Here is a 21,124-nt window from a genome sequence, read left to right as displayed (position 1 = left end):
CAGATTAGTGGTTACCAGAGGGCCAGCGGGTCAGGTGGAGGACAAAAGGGGTAAAGGGGTACATATGTATGGTGACAGATAAAAACTAGACTATTGGGAGTGAGCACCATGCAGACTATACAGACACTGATATACAATAATGTACAACTGATATTAAACAATGTTGTAAACCAATATGACCTCAATAAAATAACTGAAAATAAAATGTTCTGGATGTCTTGTAATCTCCAAAGATAACCAGTCATAAAACATAAACATAGTGTGTTGAAAGAGAAGCAAACCATTGAAGGCATTGCAGACATTGGTCTAAGTCATGTATTTTAAGAAATGCCTGTTAAGAACGACTTGGAATTTTGGGGTTTTGATCCCCTGACTTGCCTAGAATGCAATCCTCAGCTCAGAAATAAATGCTGAGATTGCAGTCAGAGTGAGTATTGCTAGTAGAAACCCCTGTCGGGAGACAAGGTGAGCTCAGAGGGTGGGCAAAGGCTCTTTGATGCTCCCACATCTCCCAGCTGGGGGCACTGTTGGGTAGACACCGTTGATACACAGTTGGAATCTATTTAGATCACTGTTTCTCAACTTCAACAATATCGACATCAGGGGCCAGATAATTCTTTGGTGGGAGTGGGTGGGTGGGTATTTCTCACGCTTTGTAGAACTTTGAACAGCATCCCTGGACTCTATCTACTGGATGACAGTGTCATTCCCCAATTGTGATACCAAAGATATCTCCAGACATTGTACCCCAGGGGGCAAACAGCCCTGGTTTCAGAACCATTCTCTAGATGATTCCAGAACAGAGGAGGAAAAAATGTGAGAACAGAAGACCTAGGACTAAGAAATTAGAATCCAGTTTTCTGGGAATGCACCCAAAAGAGTGTTGCAAGAAAACCACGTTGTCTTTATCACCTCGCGAGAGAAAGTTTCACCCTGTATTGGGCTAAGGTCCAGGGAAGAAAGAGATAGGGCCACAGTCTCCTCTGACAGTCTAGCACTTTCTCCTGCTGCCCATTTGATCCTCAAACAACCCTGGGAGGGGTGAGCCAGAGGTTGTTGGCCCCGTGGTCAGATGAAGAGGCTACAGTCCAGGCTGCATGGCCAGGAGGAGGCTGGTTGGACAGGCTGACTCATTATTCAGCTTGCTCTCTTCTCTTGCTGAGGCTGTGTCTTTCCAGGTGGTATAATGGGATAAAAGTGTGTCTGGAAACAGGCAACCTTGGGGTGGGAGGGTGACAAGGGAGTGAGTTCTTATCCTGCCCCTGCTCCTGGCTGCAGCCTGTGGCCTTAGGCAGCTCACTCAGTTTGCCTAGAAGCACCAGTTTGCTCCTTTATGTGAGAGAGTGGGACTACCTCCTGTCTGAGGGTCTCCATCCTGTTACTCCAGCCCGAAGCAGCCCTGTGCATCTGTGTTGCATTCACAGTTTTCCAAGTTCTCCCCTGAACTGGATCTTACCTGCCCACCACCACTTCCGGAGTGTTCCCATTGCAAAGATGGAGAAAGGAACACTCAGGAGTGAGCCACCTGCCTCAGCCACACAGCTGGGTTCCAATCCCTGTCTTGTAGATCTTACTCTGCTAGTGTAATGGGGACAAGCGAGGGATCCCTGGGGGCAGCAGGGGAGTGAAAGCTGGCCCTTCCGTGACTAAGCTCCGGCACAGGTGAGGTCTGCTTCACTCCCTCCCACAGAGGAGCCTGGGGAGAGAGGATATCCAGGTCCAGGAGCCCGACCTCTGGCTAGGATGTGCTTACAAGGCCTGTGTGCCCGTATAGGGAGAGTAGAAACCTCTCCTCAAACCTGTGAGCAGTTCTTTGCACTGCAAGCGGAAGAGACAACATTTACCTCTGAATTCCTTTCTTCTAAGAAAAGCCCTCCTACAGCCCATCTGATAATGAAATGTAAAGCAAAACTCTCTTCTAAAAATATTCATCTTGAGCCTCCCAAGAGGAAAAGATATTAGCCATGGGACAGATAGGTCTTAACTAAGGAGCAAGAAGGACAATGGAGAGAGTGTTCTAGCAGCTGGCCTGGATTGGAGCCACCACGGACAGAGAGAAAAGCACCTGGGACAATGTGACACAAGCAGAACTGCCTTGGGGGCAGGTGACAAGGTGCACAGGGCTGGAGAAGACGCCCTGGGCTGGAGAGGAGCCGGGATAAGCGGCTTCAGAACATCTGGGTCTGCCCCACGGCCCAGCCCCTGAAGGTCTCCCAGTGGGAACCACCAGCCATGTGGCCGAGGGGCTGCTCCAAGGGCATCTTGGGCAGAAACAACAGAAGAGCCCTGTGAGCAGGTTGAGTGCCTCCTTGGGCAGAGGAGGTGGGAGGAGCAGTGGGCAGAGTCACACCAACGTGGGCAGAGGTGGGAAGTAATCTGGTTTACTCTCCCCCATGGGCGAGGCTGGGAGCCCACAGGTCCCCAGAGAACGGGCTCACTTTCCTGGACCCCAAGTCTTAGCAAGATGCAGGGAATGTTCACCAGCCCTGGTTTTCCAAAGACTTTGCACATTTTTAAAAGAAATATTTGAGTGTTTGTTTTAAGTTAGGGCAACGGTTACCCATAAAACATTCTTGCTGATTTCATTCACAAAATTGAATTTCAATGTTTATTAATTTGAATGCTTTGGATTATTTATGAAGTTAAATGTCTTTTCAAACTTTTATTGTCCATTCGTGTTGTGTTTTGTTTATCTTTTTCCTGATCATGTTACTTGCCTACCAAGGAGTGGGGTTTACATTTTAACTATAAATCATGCTTCCATTTTTTCTGATCTCTGATACATCTTCTTTTTTTAAATAAGTTATTGAGATAAGCTGACATAACAAATAATGTGAAGAATTCAGTGGCATTTAGGACATTCACAATGTTTGTACAATCAGCACTTTTCTATGATTCCAGAACATTTTCATAACTCCAGTGTGCAGATTTTTCTCACAGTGTTGAAACAGTTTGGTTACCTGACCAAAGAAACTTGATTTTGATCGCTTTATAATTACAAATACAAGGGGATAATTACATATGGTACAGAATGTTCCCTGTGGTGTCACCTTGGGATGACAACTGAGATACAAATGTCAGTCAAGCACAGAGGAAGGTTCACAGTGCCCACAAGTTTCATACACTGCCATCTGGTTTCTCAATAGGACTAAACACAACTCTTTTCACAAAAATATAACAGTTGGTCCAAGGTACCAAAAATGATGCTTTTCTTTCTTATGACAAATATTTCTTATTATGCTTTTGCTTATTAACTTCTTGGTTAAATTTTCCTGACATACAGGTTTTCTACTCCTGCCCCGTGCTCCCTGGAACCAGTCCACTTATGCTCAGCCCCCAGCCCCCACTGCCTCTCAGAATGACTCCAACTGTCCAAAGTGTCAACAAGAAATGGGCAGGTGTTCAAGGAGGGTGGGAAGGGTCTTTGGGACCTACTGAGGCTTCCTCTCTCAAGAAAAAAGCATTGAACAACAGGATTCTGGTGTGAAAGACACAGTGGTCTGAAGCCCTTCAACAGTGGAAATGTTAAAACAAAAAAACCCAAAGCTCACAAGTTTCCATTTTCCATGTAGCTCTGTGCCCTCTGCCCCACGTGTCAGGAGGGCATCTAGAAACACCTGCCTTAGTCAGAGGTCAACACACTTTTTCTGCAAAGGGTCAGAGAGGAAATATGTAGGCTCAGCAGGCCATACACCTCTCTGTCACCTATTCTTTGTTCTTGCTGTTTTTCACATCCCTTTAAGAATCTGAACACCATCCTTAGCTCTGGGCCATGTAACATCAGGCCTGTGGGAAGATTTGGTCCACCACCTGTCATTTGCTGACCCCTGCTTTAGGGTGCAGGGAAAATGTCTGGCTCAGACAAGAGGAAAGGGTTTTGACCTGGACTATCCTCTTAGCTCTGCATCCTCTTGGTCAAGCCTTCAACTCTTCTCTCGATGCACACTGTAAGATCTGGACTGGAAACTTCTCAGGCTCCTTCTATGATTCTGTCACTGTCCCCAGAGTATCTAGCTAAAGCCATCTCCTGCTATTGGTGGCATGAGCCATGTCTTCATTCAAAACCTCAACATCATTCAAAACCTCTGCCTCAGATCTCCTACATGCCAGTATTCCAAGCCTGGCATCCCCTTTTCGATGCTGGTTATTCCAACAGCCATCCCAGGTGAGAGTCGGCTCAAGGAGACAAATGACAGGGAAGACAGAGCATGTAAGAACAATGTCAGCCCACAAAGAACAGGGGCAATCCAAAAGAAATAAACCACCCACCTGAGACAGGACTCCATCCTTGTTGCAGTTGACCCCTCCAATAAAGACCATGTTGGGCATGACTGGTTTTGGATACTCAAACACAAAGTCATATCTTAACAGCCAACTAGAACCCTTCTGATATAAGGCGGGTAAGTGCTCATCTCTCTTGAGGACATTCATGTGAGGTCTTCATACTTTGAATACAGACAGTAAAATAGGAGTTTCTCCAAGTAACTAACAAGGAAGTTGACCACACATTGGGCGAGAATCATCTGGTCTGAGAACTGAGTGTAGCACCTTGGAGGTAGGACACGGGGTTTGAGCTTCTGGTGAACTAGCACTCCAGGGAACATGGGAAGCCCCTGAAGAGGTACACAGAGGGCAGGCCCAGGTAGTCAGCCAGGATCACCCCACAGGGTAAGGCCGGGTCTGTGAAAAGGGCATCGAACTTGCTCTCCCTGAGGAAACTCAGGGTCTCAGAGTCATTCAGCAGGCTCTGGCAGTTGGTGAAGTACGTGTGGATAACAATCATGGTATTCCTGTACTCAGTCTGAGCAGCATTCAGGAGCCATCTCTCAGCAAAGTGATTCTTTCCAAAAGAGCGGTAACGGCTCACCATCTCTTCCTCATAGTAGGGCACTAGATAGATTCTTCTCGTGTAGTATTCAGATTCTTTCAGAAGCAAATTGACTTCTAGCACCAGCACCACGACGTCATGCCCCTTCTCACTGAGAGGCTCAATTGTGTCCTTCATGCTGAGCCAGTGGCTTCCGTCCTGAGGGACCACCAGCAGATTGTCACCTACAGCCATGCCCCACAGCGATAAGAAGAAAACCCCTGCAGAAACTCTCCAAACTGCACGGAGAAGGCAGGCCATGCTGGAGGGAGTGCAGGTAGCAACAAGCATGACTACTTACACTCCCAAACCTCTGGGTTCCTGCCTAGTTTCCTAAACAAACAGACCAGAGCTCTCCACACACCCACCTACTCTCCTTGCTCTGAATTTTGAACTTTAATATAAAAGAACCTAAATTAATGTTTAACCATTTCTAAGCACACTGCTAACTGGAACCAACAAGGCCCCTTAGCAGCTTTTGCCTGAGCTTCTTGGTTTAATTTTCTCTTTATCTCCATCAATCTGCTTCTCCTTCTCCAGAACAGTTACAGTTCCAGACAATTTGGAGAGGGCCCTGGATGCGTGCCCAGCCCTCTGTCCTGAGCTCTCTGGATTCTGCAGTATTGATGAAGACATCAGCTCTCAATGCTTCTCCACTTCCTCCTCAACCTTTCTCAGAGCACAAAGGAAGTATTAACAGATGCCAGATTCGCGGTTTGAAATAACACAATAGGGTTTCTCACTCCAAATCAAGGCGTGGGCAGGGTAGATTCCTCCTGAGGGCTCAGAGGGAGAATCTGTTCCAGCCCCTCTCCTGGCTCCTGGTTGTTAGGGGGCAGTCTTTGGTTTTACCTGGCATTAGGAGCATCACTTCCTCTCTGTCTTCATGTTCACCATTCTCCCTGTACATGTCTGTGTCCAATTTTCTCCTTTTTATATGGACACCAGTTACATTGGATTTGGGCTCCTCCCCACAATGATCTCATCTTAACTTATATAACAACCATATTTACTCGTTGTTTTTTTTTTTTTAAAGATTGGCTCCTAAGCTAACATCTGTTGCCAATCTTCTCTCTTTCTTTTTTTTTTTCTTTCTTCTTCATCTCCCCAAAGCCCCCAAGTACATAGCCGTATATCCTCATTGTAGGTCCTTCTGGAACTGCTATATGGGACATCACCTCAGCATGGCGTGATGAGCGGTGCCACGTCCACACCCAGGATCTAAACCGGCAAAACCCTGGGCCGCCGAAATAGAGTGCATGAACTTAACCACTCGGCCATGGGGCCGGCCCCATATTTACTCTTTTGAGCAACCTCCATAATGTTTCCCATGGTGACTACATCAATTTACATTCCTACCAACAGTGCACAAGGGTTTCCTTTTCTTCACATCTTCACCAACATTTATTCTCTCTTGTCTTCTTGATGACAGCCACTCTAACAAGCGTGCACAAATATATCATTGTGGTTTCGATTTGCATTTCCCCGATGATTAGTGATGCTGAGCATCTTTTCATGTACCTGTTGGCCATTTGTAAGGCCAGTAATATTCTGAGACTAAAGCCAGAAAAAACCTTCATAAGGAAATAAGACAACACACCGATTACACATCTATATTATGAATATAAACACAAAAGTCCTCAACAAAATACTATCAAACCAAACCCAGTAACAAGTGAAAAGGATTATACACCATGATCAAGTGGGATTATCCCAAGAATACAAGGTTGGTTTAAACCTGAAAATTAGCTAATGTCCTGTACTGTATCATTACAATACATGCTCATCGCATTAGACAAAAAAAGCATTTGACAAAATCCAAGCCCCTGTGTGATAAGAACCCTCAACAAACTAGGAATAAAAGAGCATGTCCTCAATCTAGTGATCTGGGTATCTGTTAAAAATCTCAAATTAACACTTAAGGGTGAAAGACTGAAAGCTTTCCCCTTAAGACCAAGAACAAGAAAAAGATGTCACCACTTCTTGCTTCTATTCAACATGTACTGGAGGTTCTGGTCAGGACAATTAGGCCAGAAAAAGAGATAAAATATCCAGATTGGAAAGGAAGAATTAAAGCTATCTATTTTCAGATGACAAGATCTTGTATACAGAAAATCCTAAGGAATTCACTGGAAAAAAAACCATTAAAACAAATACAATTTCAGCAAGGTTTCAGGGTACAAGACCAATATACAAAAATCAATTGTATTTCCAGAATTGGGAGTAGAAAAATAAACCCTCACATTTATGGTCAACTGATTTTCCACAAGGGTCCCAAGATAATTCAAAAGGGAAAGAAATCCTTTCAACGAGTGCTACTGGGACAAGTGGGCATCCATATGTAAAAAAAGTGAAGTTGGGCCCTTACCTCACACCATACATAAAAACTATCTCAAAATGGACCAAAGACTTCAACATAAGAGCCCAAACCATAAATATTAGAAGAAAACAAGCATAAGTCCTCTTGGCCTTGGATTTGGCAATGGTTTTTTAAATATAACATCAAAAGCACAAGCACCAAAAGAAATCAATTGTACTTGATTAAAATTTTAAACTTTTGTGCTTCAAAGACACCATCAAGAAAGCAAAAAAGACAACACACAAAATAGGAGAAAAAACATATACATGTATCTGATAAAGTGCTTGTATCTAGAATATATAAAGATCTCTTACAACTCAACAACAAAAAAACCCCTCAATTTAAACAACGTACAAAGGATTTGAATAGATATTTCTCCAAAGACACAGAAATGCCAACAAGCATGTGAACAGATGTTCAACATAATAGTCATTATGGAAATCCAAATAAAAACAATGAGATATCACTCCATACATGCTAAGATGTCTATAAAAAAATTTTAGTGGAAAATAATAAGTGTTGGCAAAGATGTGGAGAAATTGGAACCCTCACAAATCACTGGTGGGAGTGTAATATGGTTCGGCCACTGTGGAAAATAGTTTGGCAGTTCCTCAGTAAATTGAACACAGAATTCTCATATGACCCAACAATTCCACTCCCGAGTACACACACAAAAGAACTGAAAACAAGTGTTCAAACAAAAACTTGTACACAATTTCTGAGAGCAGCACTATTCACAATAGCAAACAGTCGAAACCCAAATGTCCAGCAACTGATGAATTAATAAAATGTAGTCTATTCACACAAAAGAATATTCTTTGGTCATAAAAAGGAATGAAGTACTTGTACATGCTACAATGTAGATGAACCTTGAAAGCATTAAGCTAAGTAAAGAAGCCACACATGAAATGTTAGATATTGTATGATTCCATTTATATGAAATATCCAGAATAGGTGAATCCATAGGGACAGAAAGCAGATTGGTGGTTGCCAAGGGCTGGTGGCGGGGAGAATGGAGAATGACTGATAATGCATATGGGGTTTCTTTTGTGGGTAATTGAAAATGTCCTAAAATTGATTATGGGTGTTTGCACAACTCTGAATAAATTAAAAACCACTGACTTGTAAACTTTGAATGAATTGTATAGTATGTGTATTGTACCTCAAGAAAGCGGGTTTTTTTTAATATTCACTTGATCTCATTTTTCTAGAATTATTTAAATTATTGATCACCAAGTCTCTATTCTTTCAGTGATTTATGCTGAATACTTGTTTAACCCTGACTATTCTAGCATTTAGCCACTCATTAGATAATTACTTATTAACAGAAAGAGAGCTGTTAAATGTTCAGGATGGAGGAGTGACTGACGTCAGCATCATGGCAGAGTGAGCTGTTCCCTTTGTCTCTCCTCTCTAAGTTACCACTAAATGGGCGTACATTAACCAACAAAAAACATCCCTACACAACACAACACAACACAACAGGACACCTGAGAGATCCGCACAGCTATACAGCTGAAGGTAGGTGGACTGGGTCCCTGGCAAGCAGTAGAAGAAGGTGAGCAGATCTGTCGCACTCCCAGAGACAGCGATCCAGGTTGCAGATCCTCCCACAGAAGCTGGCATGACTTTGAGTGGAGATGGGGACAGACTGGCCCACGTGTGAATGCTTTTGGAGTGGTAGCCCAGCCTGCAGGAGCGCCCACCTACCGAGGCAGCCCCACATGAGTGAACTCTCCTGACTGAGTGATAGCAGCTCAGCCCCCATGAAGGCATCTTGCCCCCCCAACACAGCACCCTGCCCACCAAGCACAAACACCCCAGGCATGTGAGTGCAACACACCCAGCAGCTATAGTCAGCCCACACCAAGGCAGAGCATCCCAAATGGGACAACTTCCAGCAGATGGGCAGGATAACAAAACACAGCTCCTGTCCACCCCAGCAGTGGCAGATGGAATCTGACAACTGATTTTCCTACAGCATGCTGGTAGAGGATCAATTCATCAAAAAACATGAAGAACTACAGTAAAATTGCACAGCAGAGGGAAAAGGACAAGTCTCCAGAAACAAATCCTGAAGTTACAGAAGATCAGAATCTAAATGGTAGAGAATTCAACATAGTTGTCATAAAGAAACTCAGCAAGTTACAGGAAAACACAGAAAGGCAGTTCAATGAGCTCAGGAAGAAAATTAACGAACAGAAGGAATACTTCACCAAAGAGATTGAAACCCTTAAAAAATATATACAGAAATTATGGATATGAAGAACACAATTAATGAGATAAAAAATGCTGTAGAAACGATAAAAAATAGAGTAGACCTTATGGAGGACAGAATTAGTGAATCAGAAGATAGAAATAGAGAAATGCTTCAGGTGGAGGAGGAGAGAGAACTAAGATTTTTAACAATGAAAAAATTCTTTGAGAAATATATGTCTCGATTCGGAAAAGTCACATAAGGATGATAGGTATTCCAGAGGGAGGAGAGAGGGAGAAAGGAGCAGAGAGCTTGTTCAAAGAAATAACAGCTGAGGATTTCCCAAACCTGGGGCAGACTCTGGACCTACAAGTATATGAAGCCAATAGAACTCTTAATTACATTAATGCAAAAAGACCTTCTCCAAGGCATATAACACTAAAATTGTCAAAAGTCAATGAGAAAGAAAAAATATTAAAGGCACCAAGCAGAAGAAAATAAACTAGAAAGGAACCCCTACCAGGCTGTCAGCAGATTTCTCAGCAGAAACCTTACAGGCTAGGAGAGAATAGAATGATATATTCAAAATACTGAAAGACAAACACTTTCAGCCAAGAAGACTCTATCCAGTGAAATTATCTTTCAGATATTATCAAAAAATAAAAGCTTTCCCTGATAAACAAAAGCTGAGGGAATTCATTGCCACTAGACCTGCGTTAAAAGACATAATGAAGGAAGCTCTCCTACCTGAAACAAAAAGGCAAAGATTTAAAAAGATCTGAGCAAGGAGGTAAAGAGACAGATAAAATCACAAAATTGCAGCTGTCCATCAGAATAGGCTGGCAAACACTTAATCATAACATAAAAGATAAAGAAATGTAAAGCATCAAAAATAACTATAAACACTTCAATTTAGTCACAAACTCACAACATAAAATAAAGAATTATTTGTGACAATAATAATTCAGAAGGAGGAGAGGAAAGGGATGAAAACTGCTTACACTAATGGAAATAAGAGGCTAACAGAAAATGGACTAACTCATCTATGAGATCTTTTATACAAACCTTATGGTAACCACTAAACAAAAAATCAGAGCAGAGCCACAAATCATTAAAAAAGAGAAAACTGAGAACATCATCACAGAAGACACCAAATTGAAATGGCAGTCAGAAATACAAGAGAATAGACACAATGGAAATATAGAACAACTGGAAAACAAGAGACAAAATGGCAGTATTAAGCCCTCAAAAATCAATAACATTGTAAATGTAAATAGATTGGATTTTCTGATCCAAAGACGCAGAGCAGCAGGATGGATTAAAAAACAAGACCCAACAGCGGTGTGCCCAGTGGTGCAGCAATTAAGTTCACACATTCCACTTCAGCAGCCTGGGGTTCGACAGTTCGGATCCCAGGTATAGACCTACACACTGCTTGTTAAGCCATGCTGAGGCAGGCATCCCACATATAAAGTAGAGAAAGATGGGCATGGATGTTAGCTTAGGGCCAGTCTTCCTGAGCAAAAAGAGGAGGATTGGTGGCAGATGTTAGCTCAGGGCTAATCTTCCTCAAAAAAAAAAAAAAGCGACCCAACAATATGCTGCCTCCAGGAAACACATCTCACCTCTAAAGGCAGACATGGGCTCCAAGTGGAGAGATGGAAGATGATACTCCAGGCAAATGGCTAGCAAAAGAAAGCATGTGTTGCCATACTTATATCAGACAAAGCAGACTTCAAGATAAAAATGAAAACGAGTGACAAAAATGGGCAGTATGTAATGATAAAAGGGACATTCCATCAAGAGGACATAACACTTATGAATAGATATACACCTAACACAGGAGCACCAAAGTATGTAAAGCAAATACTAACAGACCTAAAGGGAGAAATTGACAGCAACACAATAATAGTAGGAGACTGCAACACCCCACTTACATCAACGGCTAGATCATCCAGACAGAAAGTCAGCAAGGAAACAGAAGTCTTAAATGAAACACTAGAACAAATGGACTTGATATATTTAGAACATTCCATTGGAAAACAGCAGAATACACATCTTCTCAAGTGCACATGATACATTCTCAAAGATAAACCATATGTTGTGAAACAAGGCCAGCCTCAATAAATTTAAGAAGATTGAAATCATATCAAGCATCTTTTCTGACCACAATGCTATGAAACTAGAAATCAACTACAGGAGAAAAGCTGGGAAAGTCAGAGATATGTGGAGACTAAACAACATGCTAGTGAATAACCATTGGATCAACGAAGAAATCAAAGGAGAAATAAAAAAATAACTGGAGACAAATGAAAATGAAAACATAACATACCAACTCTTACGGGATGCCACAAAAGCAGAGTTAAGAAGGAAATTTATAGCAATATATAGGCCTACCTCAACAAAAATCTCAAATAAATCATCTTGAATTACAGCTAACAGAACTAGAAGAAGAGCACACAAAGCCCAAAGTCAGCAGAAAGAAGGAAATCCTAAAGTTAGAGCAGAAAGAAATGAAACAGAGACTGAGAAAACAACAGACACGGTCAACAAAACTAAGACTGGGTTCTTAGAGAAGACAGACAAAACTGGCAAACCCTTAGCCAGACTCACTAAGAAAAAAAGGAGAAGGCTCAAAAAAATAAAATTAAAAAGGGGAGGAGAAATTACAGTGGATATCACAGAAATACAAAGGATTATAAGAGAATACTATGAATCACTATATGCCAACAAATTGGATAACCTAGAAGAAATGGATAAATTCTGAGAATCATATAACCTCCTCAAATGCAATCAAGAAGAAATAGAGAATCTGAATAGACTAATTACAAGTAAAGAGGTTGAAACAGTAATCAAAAACCTCCAAAAAACAAAAGTCCAGGACCAGATGGCTTCTCTGGAGAATTCTACCAAACATTCAAAGAAGATTTAATACTTATCCTTCTCAAACTATTCTGAAAAATTGGAAAAGGCGGGACACTTTCTAACTCATTCTATGAGACCAGCATTACCCTGATACCAAAACCAGACAAGGACAACACAAAAAAGGAAAATTATAGGCCAATATCGTTGATGAACATAGAAGCAAAAATACTCAACAAAACAACGGCAAATAGAATACGGCAATACATTAAAAGGATCACACACCATGATCAAGTGGGATTTATCCCAGGGATGCAGGGACAGTTCAACATCTGCAAATCCATCAATATGATACAGCACATTAACAAAATGAGGAATAAAAATCGCATGATGATCTCAATAGATGCAGAGAAAGCATTTGACAAGATCCAACACTGAGTAAAATGGGTATAGAAGGAAAGTACATCAACATAATAAAGGTCGTATATGACAAACCCACAGTCAACATCATACTTAACAGTGAAAAACTGAAAGCCATCTCTTTGAGAACAGGAACTAGACAAGGGTGTCCACTCTCACCACTATTCAACATACTACTGGAGGTTTTGCCCAGAGCAATCAGGCAATAAAAAGAAATAAAACATATCTAAATTGGAAAGGAAGAAGTCAAACTCTTGCTGTTTGCAGATCATATAATTCTATATATAGAAAACCATAAAGAATCCACTAGAAAACTATTAGAAATAATCAACAACTACAGCAAAGTTGCAGGGTACAAAATCAACTTACAAAAACCAGTTGCATTTCTATACTCTAATAATGAACCAGCAGAAAGAGAAGTCAAGAATAGAATCTCATTTAAAATGCAACAAAAAGAATAAAATATCTACAAATAAATTTAACCAAGGAAGTGAAAGACCTGTACACTGAAAACTATAAGACGTGATTGAAAGAAATCAAAGAAGACACAAAGAAATGGAAAGATATTCCATGCTCATGGATTCGAAGAATAAACAGTTAAAATGTCCATATTATGCAACCCACAGACTCAGTGCAATCCCAATCAGAATCCCAATGACATCCTTCACAGATATACAACAAAGAATTCTAAAATTTACATGGAACTACAAAAGATCCCAAGTAGCCAAAGTAATCCTGAGAAAAATGGACAAAGCTGGAGGCATCACAATCCCTGTCTTCAAAATATACTACAAAGTTATAATAATCAAAACAGCATGGTACTGGCACAAAAACAGACACACAGATCAATGGAACAGAATTGAAAGCTCAGAAATAAAAACATACATCTGTGGACAGCTAATTTTTAACAAAAGAGCCAAGAACATACAACGGAGGAAGGAAAGTCTCTTCAATAAATGACGTTGGGCAAATGGGGCAGCCACATGCCAAAGAACAAAAGTAGACCATTATCTTACACGATACACAAAAATTAAGTCAAAGTGGGTTAAAAACTTGAAGGTAAAACCTGAAACCATAAAATTCCTTGAAGAAAATATAGGTAGTGCACTCTTTGACATCAGTCTTAGCAGTATCTTTCAAATACCATGTCTACTCAGACAAGGGAAACGAAAACAAATCCAACCTACAAGATTCTGCAAGGCAAAGGAAACTGGGAACAAAATGAACAGACAACCCATCAACTGGGAGAAAATACTTGCAAATCACATATCCAACAAGGGATTAATTTCCAAAATATATTCCAAAAGAATTTATACAACTCAACAACAAAAAACAAACAACCCAATCAAAAAATAAGCAGATTGGGGCTGGCCTCATGGCCTGGTGGTTAAGTTCGAACACACCGCTTTGGTGGCCCAGGGTTTCACTGGTTCGGATCCTGGGCGCGGACATGGCACCACTCATCAGACCATGCTGAGGCAGTGTCCCACAGGCCACAACTAGAAAGACCCACAACTAAAATATGCAACTATGTACTGGGGAGATTTGGGGAGAAAAAGCAGGGAAAAAAATGGGCAGAGGATATGAACAGACATTTTTCCAAAGAAGATACACAGATGGGCAACAGGCTCATGAAAAGATGTTCAACGTCACTAATCATCAGGGAAGTACAAATCAAAACTACAATGAAATACTACCTTACACTCACCAGAATGTCCATAATTAACAAGACAAAAAATAACACATTTTGGAGAAGATATGGAGAAAAGAGAACGCTCATACACTGCTGGTGGGAATGCAAACTGGTGCAGCCACTATAGAAAACAGTATGGAGACTTCCCAAAAAATTAAAAATGGAAATACCATACAATCCAGTTGTCCTACTCCTGGTATTTATCCAAAGAACATGATATCAACAATTTAAAGAGATTTATGCACCCCATGTTCACTGCAGCATTATTCACAACACTTAAGACATGGAAGCACCCATAGTGCCCATCGACTGAGGATTGGATAAAGAAGATGTGGTATATGTATACAATGGAACCCTACTCAGCCATAGAAAAAAAGACAAAATCATGCCATTTGCAACAACATGGATGGACCTTTAGGGTATGATGTTAAGCGAAATAAGCCAGACAAAGAAACATATGATTTCTATTCATGTGCGGAGGATAAACAAACACATGAAAAAGGAGAACAGATTAGTGGTTACCAGAGAGCCAGGGGGACAGGGGGAGGACAAAAGGGGTAAAAGGGGCACATATGTATGGTGATGGATAAAAACTAGACTATTGGGAGTGAGCACCATGCAGACTATACAGACACTGATACACAATAATGTACAACTGATATTACACAATGTTGTAAACCAATATGACTTCAATAAAATAACTGAAAATAAAATGTTCTGGATGTCTGTTAATCTCCAAGATAACCAGTCAGAAAACAGAAACACAGGGTGTTGAAAGAGAAGCAAACCATTTAAGGCATTGCAGACATTGGCCTAACTCCCATGTTTAAAAAAATTGCCTGTTAAGAATGACTTGGCATTTTTGGGTTTTGATCCCATGACTTGCCTAGAATGCAATCCCCAGTTCACAAATAAAGGCTGAGACTGCAGCCTGAGTGAGTACTGGTAGTAGAGACCACTGTAGGGAGACAAGGTGAGCTCAGAGGGTGGGCAAAGGATCTTTGCTGCCCCCACACCACCCAGCTGGGGGCCCTGCTGGGTAGAAACCACTGATATGCAATTGGAATCTATTTAAAGATTTTATTTTTCCTTTTTCTCCCCAAAGCCACCCAGTACATAGCTGTGTATTTTTAGTCGTGCGTCCTTCTAGTTGTGGCATGTGGGATGCTGCCTCAGCATGGCTTGATGAGCGGTGCCACGTCTGTGCCCAGGATCGGAACTGGCGAAACCCCCCTGGGCTGCCGAAGCGGAGCACTCGAACTTAACTACTTGGCCACGGGGCTGGCCCCCTGCAATCTATTTAAGTCACTGTTTCTCAATTTCAACAATATTGACATTTGGGCCAAATAATTCTTTCTTGGGAGTGGGTGGCAGGGTACTTCTCGTGTTTTGTAGGACTTTAACAGCATCCCTGGACTCTACCTACTAGATAACAGTGTCTTTCCCCAATTGTGACAGCAAAAATGTCTCCAAATGTTGTCCCCTAAAAGGCAAAATAGCCCTCGTTTGAGAACCACTCTCTAGATGATTCCAGAACACAGGAGAAGAAAACGTGGGAACAGAAGAACTACCACTGAGGAATTAGCATCCAGTTTCCTGGAAATGCTCCCAAAAGAATGTCGCAAGAAAACCAGTTTGTTTTTATCAACTCTCAGAGAGAAAGTTGTAGCCTGTATTGGGCTAAGGTCCAGGGAAGAGAGAGGTGGGGCCACAGTCTCCTCTCAAGAGTCTACACAGCACTGTCCCATGCTGCCCATTTGATCCTCAAACAACCCTGTGAGAGGTGAGGCAGAGGTTGTTGGCCCCGTGGTCAGATGTGGAGGCTGCAGTCCAGCCTGCATAGCAAGGAGGAGGATTTTGGACCCACTGACCCACCATTCAGCTTCCTTTCTTTCCTTGGTGAGGCTGCAACTTTCTGGTCTTGTATGACGGGATAAAAGAGTGCCTGGAAACAGGCGACCTCAAGGTGAATTCCTTTCTTCTGGATAAACACTCTACTGCCCTTCTAATAATGAAATATAAAGGTAAACTCTCTTCTAAAATGGAGATATTTGAAACCCGAGCCTCGCAAGGGGAAAAGAGTTTAGCCATCGGACAGATGGGTCTCAACTGGAAGCAAGATGGACAATTAAGAGAGTGTTCCAGCATCTGTCCTGGGTTGGAGCTCTCTTGAGCAGGGAGAAAGGCACCTGTGAGAATGTGGCACAAGGACAACTGATTTGGGGCAGGTGACAAGGTGCTCAAGGCTAGAGAGGAGGCCTTGGGTTAGGGTTAGGAGGTGGGAGCCGCCGTGGGCAGAGGTGGGAAGTGATCTACTCTCCCGCACGGGCAAGGCTGGGAGCCCACAGGTCCCCTGAGCATGGGCTCACTTTCCTGGACCCTAAGTCTTAGCATGATTCAGGGAATGTTCAGCAGGCCTGGTTTTTGAAAGACTTGGCACACTTTAAAAACAAATATATGACTATCTGTTTTAACTTAGGGCAACAGTTACCAATAAAACATGTTTGCTTGCTTGACTTGCAAAGTTGAATTCCATTGTTCATTAATTTGATTGTTTTGGATTATTTCTGAAGTTAAATGTGGTTTTAAACTTTTATTGTCCATTTGTGTTGTGTTTATGCATCGCCTGATCATGTTATTTGCCTACTAAAGAGGTGGTTGTTGGGTTTTTTTAACTATAAATTAGGCTTTATTTTTTCTGATTGATGGTGCATTTTCTTTTTTTAAAGGAGTTATTAAGATGAGCTCACATAATGAAATTAACCATTTTAACGGGAATAATTCAGCGGAATTTAGGAAATTCACAATGTTGTGAAACCACCATGTCTATATTATTCCAGGACATTTCCATCACCCCAAAGGGCAGAATTTTTTCAGAGTGTTAAAATGATTTCATTATCTGCCAAAAAAAAAAATCCTTGATTTTGATCACTTTCACTGAATACTAATAACTGAAAAATCAAGGTGATAATTACATATTTTAGTACAGAATGTTCCTGTGGTGTCATGTTGGAGTGACAACTGAGACAAATGTCAGTCAAGCACAGAGAAAGGTTCACGGTGCCCAGAAAGTTCAATCACTGCAGTCTGGTTTCTCAATAGGACTCAACACAACTCTGCAAAAATAGAACCGTGGGTCCTAGGTACCAAAAATGATATTTTTTCCTTCTTATACCAAATGTTTCTTCTTACTGTTTTGCTTATTAACTTCTTGGTTAAATTTTCCTGACGCAGAGGTTTTCTACTCCTGCCCCGTGCTCCCTGGAACCAGTCCACTTATGCTCAGCCCCCGGCCCCCACTGCCTCTCAGAATGACTCCAACTGTCCAAAGTGTCAACAAGAAATGGGCAGGTGTTCAAGGACATTGGGAAGGGTCTTTGGGACCTACTGAGACTTCCTCTCTGAGGAAAACTGCATTCAACAAGAGTATTCTGGTGAGAAAGACACAGTGGTCTGAAGCCTTTCCACAGTTTAAATACTAAAACAAAAAAACCCAAAGCTCACAAGTTTCTATTTTCCAAAGGAGCTCTGTGCCCTCTGCCCCATGTGTGAGGAGGGCATCTAGAAACACTTGCCTTAGGTCACAGGTCAACACACCTTTTCTACAAAGGGTCAGAGAGAAAATATGTAGGCTCAGCAGGCCACACACATCTCTGCCCCCTATTCTTTGTTGTTGTTTTTCACATCCCTTTAAGCATGTGAACACCAACCTTAGCTCTGGGCCATATAACAGTCCTCTGGGCAGATTGGATCCAACGGCTGTAGTTTGTTGACCCCTGGTTTAGGGCCAAGGGAAAATGCATGGAACACATGTGGGAAAAGGGTTTTGACCTTTACTATCCTCTTAGCTCTGCGTCCTCTTGGGCAAGCCTTCAAATCTAGTCTCAACAGACACTATAGTATTTCGACTGGAAACTTCTAAGGCTCTTTCTATGATTCTCTGACTGTCCCCAGATTACCTAGCTAAATCCATCTCCTGCTATTGGTGGCATGATCGCCGTCTTCATTCAAAACCTCAACATCATTCAAAATCCCTGCCTGAGACCTCCTTCATGTCCCTACTCCAAGCCTGCCATCTCCTTCTAGATGCTGGTTCTTCCAACAGCCACCCCAGGGGACATTCGGCTCGAGGAGCCAAATGACAGGGAAGACAGAGCATGTAAAAACAATGTTTACTCACATAGAACCAGGCACTCCAAAAGAAATAAACCACCCACCTGAGGCAGGGTTCCCTCCTTCTTGCAGTTGACCCCTCCAATGAAGACCATGTTGGGCATGACTGGTCTTGGATACTCAAACACAAAGTCGTATCTTAACAGCCAAATGGAGACCTTCCGATATAAGCTGGGTAAGTGCACATCTCTCTTGAGAACATTCCATGTGAGGTCTTCATACTTGGAATACAGACAGTAAAATAGGTAGTCCTTCAAGTAATTAGCGAGGAAGTTGGCCACACGTTGGGGGAAAGTCATCTGGTCTGAGAACTGGGTGTAGCATGTGGGAACGTAGGACACCGGGTTTGGACTTCTAGTGAACGCAAACTCCAGGGAACACGGGAAGCCCCTGAAGAGGTACACGGAGGGCAGGCCCAGGTAGTCAGCCAGGATCACCCCACAGGGTAAGGCCGGGTCTGTGAAAAGGGCATCGAACTTGCTCTCCCTGAGGAAGCTCAGGGTCTCAGAGTGGTTCAGGAGGCTCTGGCAGTTGGTGAAGTACATGTTGATAACGATCATGTTATTCCTATACTCAGTCTGAGCAGCATTTAGGAGCCATCTCTCAGCAAAGTGATTCTTTCCAAAAGAGCGGTAACGGCTCACCATCTCTTCCTCGTCGTAGGGCACTGGATAGATTCTTCTTGTGTAGTATTTCGATTCTTTCAGGAGCAAATTGACTTCTGGCACCAGCACCACGATGTCATGCCCCTTCTCACTGAGAGGCTCAATTATGTCCTTCATACTGAGCCAGTGGCTTCCATCCTGAGGGACCACCAGCAGCTTGTCACCTACACTCATGCCCCACAATGCTAAGAAGAAAACCACTGCAGAAACTCTCCAAAATGCACGGAGAAGGCAGGCCATGCTAGAGGGAGTGCAGGTAGCAACAACAATGACTACTTACACTCCCAAACCGCTGGATTCCCTCCTAGTGACCCAAACAAACAGGCTACAGCTTTCCACAGACACGCCTACGTCTCCTGACTCTGAATTTTGCCCTTTGATAAGAAAAAACCTAAATTAATGTTTAACCATTTCTAAGCACACAGCTAATTGGAGCCAACCAGGCATCTTATCAACTTTCACCTGATTCTCGGTTTATTTTTCTCTTCATCTCCATCAATCTGCCTCTCCTTCTCCCCAGTCAGTCACAGTTTAAGGACAACTGGAGAAGCCCCTGCTGGCACACCCAGCCCTCTGTCCTGAGCCCCCTGGATTCTGCAGCATCGGTGAGGACATCCTTAGATGAACAGCCCTCAATGCTCCTCCATTTCCTTGTCACCTTTTCTCAGAGCAGAAAGGAAGTGTTAACAGGGGCTCTGAAGTCAGGAAGTATTGGGCGAGGGAAAGGGATAGAGGAGGAGGTAAAAAATTAAGAAGGGAAGGAAATGTAGAAACACAAAACAATGTGATGCATCAGGTGACAGGGCATCTGATGGGAGCGACTCAAACACCCAGCAGCTGAAAGAAAAAGGGGGCCCTAGTATCAGACCCCTGACACCTGCAGAACACTTCCTGGTCAAAACAATCTCCCTTCATCTTAGTTTCCCAGGGTCCCTGTAACAAAGGACCGCACACCGGGTGGCCTGCACGAAAGAAATGTATTCCCACAGTCCTGGAAGCTGGAAGTCCGAGAGGAGGCACGAGCAGGGTTGGTTCCTCCTGAGGGCTCACAGGGAGAATCCATTCCAGCCCCTCTCCTAGCTCCGGTTGGTTGGCAGACCATCTTTGGCTTTACCTGGATTAGAAACATCACTCCCTCTCTGTCCTCATGTTCCCCTTCTCCCTGTGTGTGTCTGTGCCCAAATTTCCCCTTTTGTAAGGACATCAATCATATTGGATTAGGGCCCCTCCCCACAATCATCTCATCTTTCTTAATTAAGGACGTAGCGAATTTTTTTGAGGAACCTCCACACTGTTTTCCACAGTGGCTGTACCGATTACATTCCCACCAACACTGCGCAAGGGTTCCCTTTTCTTCACATCCTCACCAGCACGTATTATCTCTTGTCCTTTAGATGACAGCCACTCTGAAAGGTGTGTCGTGATCTCTCATTGTGGTGTTGATTTGCATTTCCCTGATGATTAGTGATGCTGAGCATCTTTTCATGAACCATTTGGCCATTTGTAAGGCCAGTAATATCTGATACCAAACCCAGATGAAAGCTTCCAAAGAAAATAAAACTATACACCAATATCTCTTACGAATATAGATGAAAGTCAACAAAACAGACTGTCAAACCAAATCCAGTAGCAAGTAAAATGGATTGTGCATCATGATCAAGTTGGAATCGCAAGAATGCAAGGTTGCTTTCATACTGAAAATTAGCTAATGCAATGTGTCATATCAGTAGAAAAAAAGACAAAAACCACGTGTTCATCTCAACAGGCACAGAAAAAGCATTTGAAGAATCCAACCCCTATATGATAAGAACACTCAACAAACTAGGAAGAGAAGGCCATCTCCTCAATCTAGTGATCTGGGCATCTATTAAAAATCTCCAATTAAACT

General features: G+C 42.5%; 1 protein-coding gene and 1 pseudogene across 3 annotated transcripts in view; both read right to left on the bottom strand.

Annotated features, from left to right (window-relative positions):
* The window catches only part of LOC100065342 (UDP-glucuronosyltransferase 1A1), an 85,196-nt gene that overhangs the window by 40,656 nt on the left and 23,416 nt on the right, over positions 1-21,124 (bottom strand). The window contains exon 1 of one of the 3 annotated variants that reach the window (XM_014740434.3): positions 18,616-19,579. The exons of the other annotated variants lie outside the window; for them this stretch is intronic. Coding sequence (XP_014595920.1) covers positions 18,616-19,476 — 861 coding nt within the window. The 5' untranslated portion in view covers positions 19,477-19,579. Of the gene's footprint in view, positions 1-18,615; positions 19,580-21,124 lie in introns of those variants that run through there. 3 annotated transcript variants of the gene reach the window in all.
* LOC100065258 (UDP-glucuronosyltransferase 1-6 pseudogene) lies at positions 3,208-5,298 on the bottom strand (annotated as a pseudogene).

This window comes from Equus caballus, chromosome 6 (assembly GCF_041296265.1).
Source record: "Equus caballus isolate H_3958 breed thoroughbred chromosome 6, TB-T2T, whole genome shotgun sequence".
Classification (NCBI taxonomy): domain Eukaryota; kingdom Metazoa; phylum Chordata; class Mammalia; order Perissodactyla; family Equidae; genus Equus; species Equus caballus.
The sequence above is the reverse complement of the archived record's forward strand: the minus strand, read 5'-3'. Positions and strand labels throughout refer to the sequence as shown.